General features: G+C 42.8%; 1 protein-coding gene across 2 annotated transcripts in view; it reads left to right on the top strand.

Annotated features, from left to right (window-relative positions):
* Positions 1–16,273, top strand: part of ano10a (anoctamin 10a) — a 35,943-nt gene that overhangs the window by 16,330 nt on the left and 3,340 nt on the right. Inside the window, exons 14-15 of one of the 2 annotated variants that reach the window (XM_056379898.1) lie at positions 9,382–9,498; positions 13,104–13,120. In XM_056379898.1, coding sequence (XP_056235873.1) covers positions 9,382–9,498; positions 13,104–13,120 — 134 coding nt within the window. The remainder of the gene's footprint in view (positions 1–9,381; positions 9,499–13,103; positions 13,121–16,273) is intronic. The other variant, XM_056379899.1, reaches the window with a different exon arrangement.

Below are 16,273 nucleotides of genomic sequence, written 5' to 3'. Positions count from 1 at the left end.
CATTTTTGTTAATTGTAACTCACTGTACTCTGCACTCTGTACAGCAGCTCCCAAACCCTGCAGAGTGTTGTATTAGAACCATCAGAACCTACAGCGGTATGATGGTACAAAAGCCACATGGACAAACAAGTTGGCCCCAGTCAAAGACCAGATGTTCACTTCCTGTCCTTAGAGGAAATAAATGAATACACCTGTGTGGATGTATTACAAGTTGTGGGGCCTTCAACTGAAACATGGAGATACAGCCCTTTGCAAGCATGATGCTGTGGCTGAAGGGCTGTTGAAACTTCTTGTGCACTAGATGGAGCCAGAGTTCAAATTCAATCCATGCAGATCTGAGAGAGAGAGAGAGAGAGAGAGAGAGAGAGAGAGAGAGAGAGAGAGAGATCTGCATAAATGTTTTTTTGCACTATGCATCCCTGTCAGCCTGTCATTGTTTAAGCGTGTGTGTGTGTGTGTGTGTGTGTGTGTGTGTGTTACTAATTTTGGCATCACCCTGCCCCGCTTTTATCTGAGTTTTATTCATACAGCATTACGACACCCAACACACACACACAATGTGTGTGTGTTTCTGCTGCTCAACAACCTCCCGGGGGAACGATTGTTCTCGACATCCAGTTATCGTGTCATATAGTCGACTGTTACTGTACTTCACTGCTGCTGTGGCACAAACTGGGTCATATTGATCATCTGCATGTTTGATTGGATGTGTGGTCTGAACACACACAGGTGATTGATAAACTTCTTTTCTTCATCAGCAGCTGTGAGGATAAACGTGTTTACCTAAACCTTCTTTTGGTGAGAGATGGACTGAGTTTATTTCGCCTGCGGGTTTAAAGCACTGACTCTTTTAAGGTGTCCACATTATTAATTTACATTCATACAAAACACTACTCAAAAATACAGATAGAATAGACTGAAAATATCTTGTGCAGTTGTGACAGTAGTGGCAAAGTGACTAAATGAAATGCTCGTGTTCAGACCTCTCTAACATTTTTCTGTCTTGGTTGTGATTGGTTGTCTGGCCAGCACAACTGTTAACCAGAGCTTTTTACTAAATCTGCTGTAAACATCAATTATCTTTAGAGAATGAACTCCAATGGAAACTTTCCAATCTTTAAGTGGAACTCACTCCTTCTAAACTGCATGTTGGATGGTTGCATAGAGTTTGAAGTCCAACAGCTGAGTGCAGCACTATGAATGTCTCCTAGAAGAGCCTTTCTAATCCTCATTTTTAAATAATATCATAACTCCTCCCTCTCGATCACAGCCAGCTTCTCTGAGTGAGGCTCTTTGGAACAACATTAACACATTTTTTCCAATAGTGTCTCCAGTAAGTGACACAAATAACAAAAAACAGAGTTAAAGAGGGAAACAGTGCCTGATTACTTTCTCACTCGCACTAACCAGTTAAAGTAGGTGTAAATGTTGGATTTTCGGCTTCGACACTGATGCGTCCTATGTGACGGGGGGGGGGTTGTTTCTGACGCTTTCCAAACAGACGTACAGTTTTGAAAGAGTATAAATTAAAGCTCTAATAACAACAGGTTGGTGAGCCAATCAGAGGAGGGGAGGCTCTGAGCCTCTTTTCTGATTGGCTGACTGTTTTCTGAGTGATCCAATAAAAATACAGCAGATTTCAGGTAAACACTCAGAGAAACCAAATCCTGCAAGTATGAACTGTGGGTCCAGGTGGGCGGGGTTTGGGGCATGGCCGAGAGTGATGACATCTTTTTGTGACATCACAAAGTTACAGCTTGTTTTAAGGCTCAGTTTCTGAATACAGGCTGTGTGCATTTCTCTGTGGACTGAGCGCTTTGATACTTGCACAGTATTAATATAGAACCTAGACCTGATCTATAATCAAACTACACATGGACATCTACCTTTAGACTATATCAGACCTTTAAGCCTCACTCAGACCAGTTATACTCCTTATACTTTTTCTACCAATCTAATGACACTAAGTGCCATCCTCAGGGCAGACTTTATATGACAACTTAACAAAATCTTTAGGACGTTGACTGCTCTGTCCGTCACTTCAGTATTTTTTAGTCTGGGTTTTAGTCACATTCTCCTAACAGGGAGCGTGCCACCTCTCATCCATCCCCACTGCCTTCACACTCTCCTGGACAAGGTGAATTTTTATAGCCATAGACACAGGCACACTGGCCCAGGAGGCGGAGTGATGGTCTCTGTTTGACTTATACTCTGCCCCCTCACCTGAATAAGTAGAGGAGGCGAGGTGCTGTTCTGGTGCACACAGACAAACCCAGCTCCCAGCATGCATTAGACTATCACTCTCTCCCTTATGATGTGGCAGTGTGTGTCAGCAATCCATCCTGCATGATATGACACAGTAGATCAGGTAGACCTGTCTGTGTGTACGTGTTAGTGCGCCCTTCTGTGGTATACATCACAGGCTCACATCAATGTAGACGCAGAGAAAGGAGATGGAAAAACGGTGAGGAGGAAAGGGGTTGAGAGGAGAACAGGTCGGTCTGATGAGGGAGAAACAGTGTGTGTGTGTGTGTGTGTGTGTGTGTGTGTGTGTGTGTGTGTGTGTGTGTGTGTGTGTGATGAACCTGAGTCACCAGCTGATTGTACATCTAAGCACGTTCCACCCTGTTACCATTCAGCACATTTCCTTGAAAAGAGCAGGCAGGCTATTAAAGAGCTGTTCAGTGTACATACACACAGATGCTGCTTATTGACAGAAATAACCGTTAACAGGCCTGTGAGTGCTACTCTATTCAGTCACAGATGTTTAATCATCTCACAGTTTCATATTATATTCAGATTACATTTTCCGTTGTTTTAATCTTTGTTCTTTAAAGAGAGAGAAGACTCAAACTAAGGGTTAAAATCAAGTCACTCAGCCCCTCTTATCTTGGTTGTGGGGTTGGGGTGGGGGTGGGCTGGAGGGCAGCACCTTGTTGCTTTCCTGCAGTAGTGCTATGATACCTGGGTAATTACTGTATAGGGCTTACACACATCAGTGAGCAGTAACCAGGCAACCGGCCAGCCTGCCACAGAAACAGACAGACTTTCTTTCAGAGTCACGGGCCTGTCTGTTATAATCTGCTCCTTTCAGAACAGGGACTCTGAACCTGGTCTGCTCAAAAACGAAGGGCGGACAGATCAGATCAGATCTGACGCCACAGCAGTGTCAGAGTTTGACTTTTTATGGACAACAAGCAGATGTTTTCTTCATTTGACAGAAACCTTTATAACAAAAACTCTGAATCTTATCATGGTTGTGTAGCCTGTGTTGCATTGTATAGATGTTTTTTGACCTCCTGCACTGTCCTAAATCAGCAATGCAGGTGTCTCATCTACTCATGAATTATCACTTGACAAAGTTGTTATGAGAAACATTTTATCAAAAGTTGCCTGTGTACACATTGAGCAGATATTAACATTAATGTTTCTGGCCACCTGTTTAATTCAAAGTTCAGTATTCCCTCTTTTTAGCTCCTTTATTGGTCTCCACCATAGACTGTAAATAAAAATGTACATCGCCTCTGTGAATAACCTACAGGTTTCTGAAGAGTGGTTTTGAAGCTCAGAATGAGCTGCTTTGCCGTCGCCATCTTGGCAGTGCTGGACTCCGCCCCTAACTCCCAGTTAATACAAAAATGGGAAAAGAGGTGGGGAGTGTGTGGAGCCAGTTTGTGGCATACACTCACCACCTGTCATTCAAAGTGACCATGCCCTAATTTATACATAACTTTAAGCCTTAATAAAATGTAAACAATCAGTCATATAAAAATTCACCCCCGTACAGTTGTCATAAAGGAGGAAATTAGCTCTGGAGACCAAAACTGTTTTTTTTACCAGGCTGTAAACATGTTTATTTCTGCTGTAAAGATGGACATTTTAACATGGGAGTCTATGGGGATTGATGGGAGTGTTTCATGTTTGGCCACACACCTCTCTGAGTTGCTGCTGCAGCAACTGAGTGGAGACTATTGGCTTCTCTGAACACACCTGCTCAGTTAGCCTCTACCAATAGCCTACATGTGAGGCATTTAGGGGACATCTGTAAATTGTAGCTGCAGAAAATAACTTCGGTAACACTATCCCCCTCCAAACCGTGTCTCTGAGCCACTGCATATATATCGGTCCTCCACCACAGCAAGTGAATTCTCAGCATGTAGGAAAAATGTCTGTCCGTCAAATGTAATTAATGATGAAAACACCAGTATGGACATAGATTTGTCTCAATATTATTTGTATGAGCAGATGAACAGACTGTTGAGAATTGTTTTGGTTGTTAGTGTGTAATAGTAACAGCCGATTGTTTTAATTTTATGTAAATGTCTGACTTCAACTGTACTGTGGGGTTGAGATTAAAACATTAGGTCTGAATGAGAATTCAGTGAGTGCTAGCAGAGAGCTCTTTGTTTGCTCTGTCTGAGCTTTGTGTGAGATGTATGAATTTTTTAAACTAAAGGCTGGGATGAGAATAAATTTAGTTCACAGAGAGAGCTCTCTGATGTCTTTGATAAAAAAGAGGCACAAAAGTTGAGAAAATCTGAGAATTATTTCAGAGCTTGATGAGATCTAATTTGAAATTTAAAAGGATTATAATTTGAGATTTAATTTTGGATTCTGGATTCCTCTGGTAACAGAAGCTTTTCGGAGGCTGTATGGTAGACAGCTCTACTGCCACACACACAAACAAACACCATCTTACTTTTTTAATATTCACCTTCAAAATTAGAGTCTCAGCCAGGTAAAAAGAGCCTAGTGGAGTTTCTGTTGGGCAGCTCTACCGCTACACACACACTCACACACACTCACACACACACACACACAACACACACACACACACACACACACACACACACACACACACACACACACACACAGTGGGCTCAGAGCCACAACTCTTCTGATTGGCTCACTGACCTGTTGTTACTAGAGCTCCAGGGAAAAGCCTGAGAGAGGAGATGTAAAACTACACTGAGATGGTTTTTGGTTCTTAAAACCAAAATATATCTTGTTATGGATCAACACTTAAAATAAAACACAGGAGAAGAGGAAAATATGGGAACTGGGGAAAAATGTTGGAGTTTTAAACTCCACGGTTTAACTTTTGAATTATAAAGGCTTGTTCTGTTCCCGTCAGATCACACATGAAATGACAGAATTAGTTGTTCCTCATCAGTTGGATTGATGGTGGATTGAAATGCTAATTTTCCAATTAACAGAGAATGGGTGCCATGGTAACAGCATTAAGTGCTGAATACTGAGCAGTGGAAGTATCAGTTGTTCTGTGGTCCACTTGATTCATGCCAGTCTTGGCAGCAGTGTAGCTGCTCTTGTGTGTCAAGGTGGTCTTCCTCAGGTGAAGACGCCACCTAATGTGGTCTGGGGATCATGATGCTCATCATCCAAATGGCTAAATTAACATTTAGGATTTGGGGGGTCACTTTTGCCTCAATTAGAAACTTTCTATTTTGTGTAGAGGAGGACTCGGAGTAGAAGAGACATGGTGATGATGGTGATGATGATGGTGTTGAAGATTAATCACACAGGTGATAGAGAAGCTCAGTCAAGTTCCTTTGCCAGTTTAATGTACTCAGTGTTACAATGATAATGAAAATACCTTCAAACTTGGCATCTGAAGTTTGATCACATTCATTAGTCAGAGGAAACAGAATTTATTGTCAGACCTTGAAAAGTGAAACAGCATTTAACCCTCCAGTCCTCATCCTCTCACTGTCAGCCTAACCTTGTGCTGCTGAACACTCAGAGATATAAATTGGCCTTGAATAGCATTAGCAATCAGCTAAGAGCTGGAGTGTTTATTGTGCACTTTAAATCAATATGACAAGTCACTAGGATCAGGGATTTCTCTGCTTCTTCTGCTTTAATTAGTGGAGCTGCCACGCTGACTGGAATGACAAAATCTCTTAGTCAAGAGTGATGTTGGTGTGCCTCCTCACAGTCTGAGGCACAGATTCATTACCACGCCTCAAAGTTTTCTCTTCGACAGCTCTTTGTGGAACTAAATTGAGGCTCTACATTTGTTTTTGTATTTCCCAGAAACCTCAGTGAATGTTCCCCTGAGAGAGATCATTGGACTGTTGGTGTAGGTCAGTTTAGTAAAATGATATGTGATGTGAAAATGTAGGTTACAGTTATAGCCTGTAAAGTTTCCACATTAAAATGTCTAAAAACAACTAGACTTATGTTCTATATGTTGTTGAGTTGTCTTCTTACATTATGACAAATGTTTCCATCAATTCTCAAACCAGAGAAATCTGTGATTTTAATCATTGGAACGCTCCGTGTCATTTGGTCACCTGTCAATGACATCATATTTCTTATCATCATCTCATCTGTCAGTGTTGTGGTTTCCTGCCAGAAGCACTTACAGCCACATACACTTTTTACACCTTGGTCGTTTTTGACTAACTTTGATCCAGATGAAGGATTTTACTCATCTGACGTCTGGATCTGAAGTTAGCAGAGAAACAAGCTGAGGAAATGTTCCGCTTCTTCACTACTCTGCCAAATGCTGTCTTTTGTCATTGTTTTGATTGCGAGACCCCTAGAGGCAGAAGTTACAGACTGTGTGTATTGTATTGTTTGAAGCTGATTAATTCACAAGCAGTGTGATGTCAAAGTTAGAAAATATTAGACCTAAACAGAATCATTCATCTTACCCAAATCACTTGGTTCAATAAGGCTGAGACCTTTTCCAAACACACACACACACACACCACACACACACACACACACACACACACACACACACACACACACACACGCAGAGTCCATTACTGTAATGAAAGAAACAGGCACTGAAACAACACAGCTGATGGCAGCCAGCAGTAATCCAGATGGACTGGCACAGGTGTGTGTGTGTGTGTGTGTGTGTGTGTGTGTGTGTGTGTGTGTGTGTGTGTGTGTGTTCACACGTGTGTTTGGTGGCCAGTTGGGAATCATGTTGGTCAGCATACACATCCTCATGGTAACACACACACACACTTTTGACTCTGTTAGGAACAGCACACTAACACTGGGTAGTTCCTCAGTTCTTCCAGTCATGGTTCCACCAGATGTTGAAACTCTGGTCTGGAGACTGGGGGGGGGGGGGGGGGCACTGAAGTTCACTGAACTCACTGTCATGTTGATGAAACCAGTTTGAGATGACTTTAGCTTTGTGTCATGGAGCATTATCCTGCTGGAAGTAGACATTAAAAAACGGTGAGCTATGTCTGTGAAGGGATGAACATCGTCAGCAGCAACACTCAGACTGTGACATTCAGATCATGATTGATTGAGATTTAGAAGAAAACATTCCCAACACCATCACGCCACCACCTCCAGCCTGGACTGTTGACACAAGGCAGGTTGGGTCCATGGCGTGTCCACTGCAGCATCAGGTCTCTGTTCTTGGTGACAGGAAGTGGAACGTGATGTGGTCTTCTGCTGTTTTGGTCCATCCACGTCAAGGTTGGACGTGTTGTTCACTCTGAAGCATTTCTGCTCAGCACAGTTGTAAAGAGTGGTTATCTGAGTGACCATAGCCTTTCTGTCAGCTACAACCAGTCTGTCTATTCTCCTCTGACCTCTGACCTCTCTCATCAACGCAGAGCTGCTGCTCACTGGATGCTTTTTCTTGTTGGCTCCATTATGAGTAAAAACTCTAGAGACTGTTGTGTGTGAAAATCCAGATCAGCAATTTGAGAAACAGTCAAAGCAGCTGTCTGACACAGACAAGAAGCTCAAAGTCAAAGTACTAATAAAGTGCTCAGTGATTGAGTTTTACCAGTCTTCTGAGTTACCTGTTTTTATGTACATACAGTAGCTCCAGAAAGTATTCCTTCACGTTTTGCACTTTATTGTGTTATAGATTTAATTTTAAATGGAAAAAGTTGTCATTCCTGCCCATCAGTCTACACTCAATAATCCAGAGACAAAGTGAAGAGGTCTGAATACTTTCTGAACCACTGTATGTTCTTTTTTCTTTTTGGTAGGCTGGTTTATTGTTATATTTGTGATATGTCTTTCATTGTCCATCCATCCATTTTCTGCCACTTATCCGAGGTCAGGTCTCGGTGACAGCAGGTCAAACAATGTAGTCCAGACGTCACTCTCTCCAGCAATCTCCCCAGTTTTCCAGCTCCTCCTGGCTCCCAGGCCAGATGAAATATATCATCTCTCCAGTGAGTTCTGGGTCTATCCTGAGGCGTCCTACCAGCTGGACGTGCCTGGAAGATTTTCACTGGTGGGCACCCAGGAGGCATCCCAACCAGATACCTGAACCACCTCAACTGGCTCCTTTTGATGTGAAGGAGCAGCTGCTGTACTCCCTCTGGATGTCAGAGTTCCTTACTCTGTCTGTGAGGCCGAGCCCAGACCTACTGATCTACAGACCCCTACTGGGGAAACTTCTTTCAGCTGCTTGTATCAGCATCTCATTTTTTCACTCACTACCCAAAACCAAAAATGAAGCCAATAGTGAAGAACCAAAAACTGCAGTTCCTCTAATGACCCCTTGAGTCTGGCTCCAACAGTGAATCAGTCCCCATAGACTCCCATGTTAAAATGTTCAACTTTAGAGCAGAAATAAACATGTTTACAGCCTGGTACAAAAACTGTTTTGGTCCCTAGAGCTAATTTCCTCCTTCATAACAACTGTGTACATTTGACTTTTTATTAAGACTTAAAGTCATGCACTGAGGGCGTAGCAGCTTTGGTGACAGGTGGATGAGTGTATGCTTGCCACAAACCGAATGCACCAAAGTCTCAGCTCCACACATGCCCCTCCTTTTTGTCCATTTTTGGATCAGTTGGGAGTAAGGGGCGGAGTCAGACACTGCCAAGATGGCGATGGTTGAGCAGCTCACTCTGAGCTTCAAAACTGCTCTTCAGAAACCTGTGGGTGACGTCACAGAGGCTACGTCCATCTGTGTGTTTCACTGGTTGACTGGAGGTAAAAACCCCCAGGAAGGTGAAGGTGGTTGTAGTTTAGACTCAGAGCATCACCAGGGAAAGTACAACACACTCACAGAAGCAGGAAGTCACTGAACACATATTAAATATGTTTGTCAATCTAATATTTATTGTTTCATGTGAGAGTCAGAACTGACTGTTCTGTTTAACCAAGCTGCCAAAATGCTTCTTTTATTTATTTGTTTGTTTATTTCTCGTCCTCATTGAGCTTAACATTTGACAGAGGTCGTCTGTCTCATCCTGCCTGCTTTGTCTTCTTCTGTCCTCTCTGATTTTACAGCACATTGTCCCATGAAAACCCAACCAAGTTTTTGTTTTTTCTGAAAACAGGATGGAAGTAAAAGCTGAACACAAAGGTCCCTGAGGTATTTGAAACCCTGTGATGTGTGTGTGATTCTGTGATTTCAGCACGCTCTGCTGGCCTTCAAGTTTCTCCTGGCCTTCCTCATCCCAGATGTTCCCAAACACATCCAGATCAAACTAGCCCGGCTGGAGTTCGAATCCCTGGAGGCCCTCAAGAAAAAGGTAGAATAATACACTGAAAGCTTTACCTTCCCTGTAACATTAATTTATACTGTGCATGTTCTTACCATTGATCAGTTTGGGGTCATTACTACACACATGCATCAGTCCTGAAGAACAAAGCGACACCATGAGCAACTTGTTTTAAAAAGCTGCAGTGTATGAGATGCTTCCATCATGTTTAAGGCTTCACACAGAGGCTGTTGGCTGTCAGGTTTGTAATCAGCTCATTCAGCAGCTTTTTCTTTTCACTTTGTATTAGCGGAAACAGTCTTCACTGCCAGAGAAGCCTGTTTACTGTAAACTGTGTTGAACAGCGGCAGCTAGAAACACAAAGACAAGCTTAATGTCTGGCAACAAAAAGTCAAAGATAAATAAGTTTCGACTGATCTGAGCATTTTCATTCAAACATTCATTAAGACGCAGAGCCCCAGACATGGTCATAATTAACAATGAAAACCTTTCCCTGTGTGCGTCATTGAGACCTGTAGCACACGCAGTTCAGCTTCTGATGGACAGGAGAGGGACTAAGGTCCATTTAGCAAGGCAGCGAGCAGCATCACGCCTCAGTGACTCTGTTGGAGAGGGCGGGAGCTGCTGACTGTATTGATGCAGACCACAGACAAGCTCATCAGCATTAACTTTGTGTGTGTGTGTGTGTGTGTGTGACCAAGTCATGCTTCTTTTTCCATGACTGCTGTTTCTATAGATCTGCTTATTCATAACCAAACAAATGAACTTGGTGCTGCTCATCTCTTCCAAGTAAATCCGTGAAAAAATTACATTGCAAAATGTTCTAATATCGATTCCAGTATCCAACTATAAATCGGGGAGTTTGCCAGGTGACTGACAGGCACATTTTGAGCAGACTGCACTAATTAATCTGAGTCTCCCTCTGAAACCTCAGCAACAACCTGAGGGTTTCCTGAAAAACGTTCACTAAAACCTTTATTGCTCAGCCTCTGGAGCAGATAGAGACATGAAGTAAAAACTTAAGCTTGAACCTTTGACTTTTATTGTATCATTTATCAGTGACTTTGCCTTTGAAACTGGATGTTGCTGGAAAAACAAACACATTTGTTAAAATTCTCAGTTCAGTTTATGTACTAAGCAAAAACAGAATATGATTTATTTGTTTATTTCATCATTTATTTTGCAACGCCAACACAAATAGTTCCTCAACTGGACTGGTGCTGGACTGTTGCTAAGCAACACATAAACATTTTCCTGACCTGCACATTACCTCAGGTGTGCGCTGAAGTATCCAGGCTTCTTCCCTTCATCTTCTTCTGACGACCAGACATCATTTAATTCAAATGTTATTTCTGGAAATAACATAATATCTTTGTTTGTTACAATCTAAAATAGATAACGACTGTTAATTTAACGCTGATTAACGGTTAATAGATCACCTGTGAAGTGGAGTGATACATGTAGTTAAAAGCCCCAGTGCTGTAGTGCTCTATATCAGCAGTCATGGAATGACTCTCGTCCAATCAAATTACTTGGTCGGAACTAACTGTTGTATAATGTCCAAATTGCAACGGTTAATAAGTGAGTTCATGCAGGAACAAGTTCACACGTGGTTCAGACTTGAACTAGTTGCCGCTCAGATTGAGGTGGAGCTGTGTGTCGATATGAAGAGTAAAGAGGCGTCCGTGCAAGTGAGGAAAATAATAATGAGACTGAGAAAAGAAAACATCTGTCAGAGAGATATCAAAGGTCATTGATATTATTAAAAAAAAGAATTGAATTTTGGTTCTGCCCAGGACATACAGTACATAGCTATCTGCCAGGACCTGTCTGCGTCCTACATCAAGCATCAATGCAACAGCAGCTTTGTCTCGAATCAAAGAACGTCTGTTTCTTTATCTGCAAGCAGCACACACAGCCTCAGCTGAGGGAGGGCCGAGCCGCTGCACCTTCAACAGCCCCAACGAGACAATTAACTCCATAAAAAATGAGCTAGCATGCGCAGCTGATGTCACAGCAGCGTGAACTATGGAGCGCGGTAAACGGTCAAAAATGTGGCTTCACTTTAGAAAAGAACTCGACACAAAGTGCAGAGTGTGAGGGAAGATTATTAGCCGAGGCAAGTAGCACAGCGTGGCTCTAAAAACCGAGCGGTGCTTGATCTCTTGTTGCTCCATCACATCACGTTTTCTAAAGCTCTGCACCTGAGCATTGGTCCAGGATCAGTTTGATGTTCCTTGTGATTACAGTTTAACTGTGTGATTCTTGGCCAGGGTATTATTTTCTTCTTGAAAAACCTCGATTCAAGAGAATAATCTCTTTTACATTCGCTTGTTTGATTGTTAAGATTACCTCTGGACCAGGGGCTGGATGCACAAAACTCTGTGTAGATTCATGACTAAAACTATGTATACACACAAAACCAGAAACACACACACACACGTTCTTTTCATCAGAATTATGAAGCCGTGCGTTCTCATGGTTCCACTTTATAAATCTCACTCATTGTGCACGAGCCTCATTTCCACTCCCACAGTCAGCCATGAGTGGATGAAGACTCTCCCTTAATCAGTCAGTTTGTATAAAAACAGTCTGTGCCACAAGTTATAGAGAGAAGAAAGACGGGAAGGACCTTCATTTACTGGGAGAAGAGAGTCTTCATGAGGCTCCACAGGCTCCAACACTGTGATTATTAATATTCAGACAGTATGAAACAGTTACAGAATGACTCACAATAAATAATCAGGATATTAACCGATGCTGAAGGAAACACTGAGAACAAACAATTATTTCTGTTTATGAAATGTAAAACTTATAATGATGATAATGAATGAAGTTCCGTGAAGTTGGTTATTTTATTAGGTGTTAAATTATGTGTCTCAGCTCATTTCACTTTGGGAAACCGTGTGTCACATGACGCATTCGGTGTTTATAAACACCAGTTTACGTGAGGGAAGTGGCGTGATGTCGCGTGGCGGAATCACAATCGATACAAAACCCCACCTCAAACAAAGTTGTTGAGCCCAACAAGTACAGTGGGTTCTCCCTGGGCTCATCATAGTAAAACAAGAGCAAACACACATACACACACACACACTTACCCATCTTGAGGCTGTAATAACCCCCCCCCCCCCCCTGTCAAACTACCAGCCTCCACACAGTGTAGACAGAGTGGGGATCTCATGTGTCCATTACAGCGTTCTGCTCCATAGCTTCACATTGAGCATGAAGCGTGGGCTCCTGATGCCTGTCCCAGACCACTTTACTGAAGACGAATGGCGTGCCCTATGTTAATAGTATTGATATGGCTCCACAGTGAAGCATTAGCTCGCTCGGCACCGCAGCCATTTGTTTGATGTGGACTGACGGGGCTGAGTGCTTCTGTGATGAGCTCGTTTTCCTCTAGTGTGGTTTCTCTCAGGTTTCTGTACAGCGCCATTTTACAGGCTGAAGTCTTTACAGTGTGTTTATCTCCGAGAAGGAGAAGAAGAAATGAAATGAGTCTGAATGACATTTCACAGGTGGTAAGACCTGACGGAGAGACTGGCCCAGAATAAAGTGTTGATGCTTCTTGTGGTATTTGCCGGTGAAGTTTGGTTTGATCAGTGTTGCTCTGCGCTCTCCTGCTTTTGCAGAGGCAGCTTCATGGAGGGTGAGTAGCTCAATGTGTGTGACACTGGTTTGACTTTGAGTAACTGGATGATATTAAACATTTAAACAAACTAATGATCTAACTCACAAGGTTTTGTTGTGAATCTGTGTACCGGCTTAAAGTTTGATGTAAAATTAATATATCGATTAATATCATCATTGGCATATTTTATAGTCCGATCAGTTAATACCTGACTCCATCACACCAAACCGGCTGTGTGCTTTGGGACTTGATGCTTAAACTGTGCTGGTGTGTTTTTATTTGTTTTGCAGTAGATGAAAGTGTGTTTGAGCTCAGCTCCAGAAAACATGCAGGCAGACAGAGAGGAGTCAGGTGGCGAAGAGGACGGACACCGAGTCTCAGGAAAGATTTGATTCTGTCTGCGTCACAGAATGTGAAATAATTGACTTCTGTATAGTTCATTCGCAGTGCAGGACATATCGTGCGCATGCTGCACAGAGGAGATTTAAAACATCCGGGAAAGTAGTGAAACTGCTCCTTCACTTTAGATATAAGGCAATGGATTTCCAGCATATGTTAATTGTTGGGTAGATTGCATATCTACCACAACAGCCATAGTAATATTTAATGGGAGTGGATGAGGGCGTGTGGCGCAGGTAATGATGAAAGTCTGATAAAACTCTGCAGTGTTTGTGGGTTAGAGATGCATCCATGATAGATTTCGATGCTACGACTATAGTCTGAGGAATAATCAAGGTTTCATGATTATTATGCATTAATTTATGTTTGCGCTTTTTTAATTAAAGAAAGAAACTTACAACATCTCTTATACTGCGTTGTTAACAACTGAAATGCGATTAATTAAAACCCATGGTGTAGTGCTGGAAGTTTACAAGCTCCTCTGCAACACTTTCCTCTACAAACCTCTGCTGCTTGGTTCCTCTGCTGTTATTAAGCTAATGAATCGTTAGCGTAGCCTCCATGTCTCCCTGCTCGCTCTGTTGATGAGTGCGGCACTTTCAGCTGCTGCGCCGCTGCTGTCACTGGGTTTTCGTTCTGTGCAGGTTGCGCTGCATCCCTATTATGGGTGTCATGTGACGACTCGTGTCGTGTGACTTAAATGTGGAAAGAGTGTTTCCGTTAGCTTACAAGTTTTTTAAGTTTGCGGTTTGAAATTACGCATTAAGCCAGTTAATGAGCCACCGCGTCCAGGAGTCATGTGCCAAAAAAGTTCATTCATATAAAAGCTGGAAATTGTTCTTGTGACACGGTGAGAAGGAAGATGGCGGATCGAGAAAACAGAGCAGAGTGTTTTCTTTAAATCCCTTCAGTGAAACACGTCGTCTGTTTTGTCTTTTAGTTGACGACAAGGAAAAAACACGGATCAGGATTAATGTGCGTGAGAGGAAACTGAAGCAGCGTCAGAAATACAAAGCAGCAGCAGGTTGACAAACATGTGGATGTAGTCAGAAGTGATGAGGTACCAATTAACTGGAACATGTTGTAGGATTTAATGAGTTATGATTATCTCTTTATTACATTAGAAAAGTAGACGGGGGCATTTGATTTGATTAAAACGCAACAAGCTGCCCTCTCACCCCGGTCGTTCCACACAATGATAATAATAATGGAAGGAGCTCAGCAGCTCACAGTCAGTCACATGGGGTATGTAGGATGAGGTGGAGAGGGACTCGTGTTCCAGCAGGAGACACTTGATCACACAGATAAGTGACTTTCTTGGCTTCTCCAACGACGAGTCACCTTCGAGCGCACACGGCCACCTGAGCCGATCAATCACAGCAGAGAGGAGATCCTGTTAAATCTTCACCCTGACTTCGTTAGACAGAGAGCCAGCAGATACAGCCGAGAGCTTTCCGTCTGATGTCATCCCACATGTATACCCGGCGCCACGGAAACAACAGTGGGAGAGGTGAGTTTATGCTAGAGGAAGAGAGGAAGAGTCATAGCTGAAGTGTTGTATCTCTGCCATGGAGGAGGTGTGAGGTGACAGTGAAGCTGGTCTGAAGCTGGCTGTCTGTGAGATGACTGAGGATGTTATGCTGCAGAGAATCAGCTCAGGAGGTTGAATATTTTAGCAGCTGTGAGAGAAAAGTTTAAGGAACCAGTTCTGGTTTGTGAAAACCGGTTAATCAGAGGAGACGGAGGTTACTGTGTCAGCTGGTAAATAGATACTCAGTAGCCTCCGTCACCCCTACCCCCTGCTCCATGATGCTGCTGGGTCCGGGTTTGTGGTCGGCTCTTCACTCCGTCAAATGTGGATGAAATCACTGAGCACTGTGTGTGTGTGTGTGTGTGTGTGTGTGTGTGTGTGTGTGTGTGTGTGTGTGTGTAAGGCTCTGCTTCTTCTCTCTCTGATCAATACTGACATATCAGGACAATTAGCAGAACATGTGGAGCAGAGAGCTTTGGCTCCATGTGCAGGCCCCTGAGGTCAGCAGGGTGAGCAGGGCACAGGCTGTTATGTAAGAGATCATCCACAACAAGCAGCACAAAAGCTTCAGGTGCAGTCTGTCACTGTCTGTTCTTGGAGCCGCGGCTTTAACGGACATGCTGGGACATAAACTCTCCTCATATACAATATATCTGCACATTTGGAGGTGAAATATAATAATCAATGAAAAGTGTCAAAATAAAAGTCGTTGCTTTCTCCAGCTTCCACCGTCACACGGCTTTGACTGCGTCTTAGGTGGAACGGATAGTCAGACTTCAGATAGACTGAGTCTAAATCCACCTGCTGCACAAAGCACTTTAGTTCTTGACTGTGGTACAGTGAATTCTGGGTAAATGAAGACAAACAGACAGAAAAATGGCTGACCGACGAACAGCATCCAACCGCTCAGCTCTGTTTACCCGCAGCAGAAAATGTTTGTCTTGTGGAAGAATTCAACAGTTTCAAGGACGTTTTTACTTTGGAAATTCAGTGAAGAGTGAAACAATAAAAATGAAAATCTGATTTGAAAATAAATCTCTGCAGTCTCTAAAAACCTTCCCTTCTCTTCTCTCTCTCTCTCTGCATAACAATGTTAGCAAACCACAGAGCCATGTTCTACTGTTTTTGCTTCTACTGGTCAGCACAGGTGTCACTGATTGTTACCATGGTAACACTGGTCTCAGGACTGAGTTAGTCAGTCTTTACTCTAGTGAAACAGTCTGACTAACATCAGTCTGTTT

This window comes from Seriola aureovittata, chromosome 7, assembly GCF_021018895.1.
Source record: "Seriola aureovittata isolate HTS-2021-v1 ecotype China chromosome 7, ASM2101889v1, whole genome shotgun sequence".
NCBI lineage: Eukaryota > Metazoa > Chordata > Actinopteri > Carangiformes > Carangidae > Seriola > Seriola aureovittata.
Note: the sequence above shows the minus strand (reverse complement) of the source record. Positions and strands in the feature narration are given on the sequence as shown.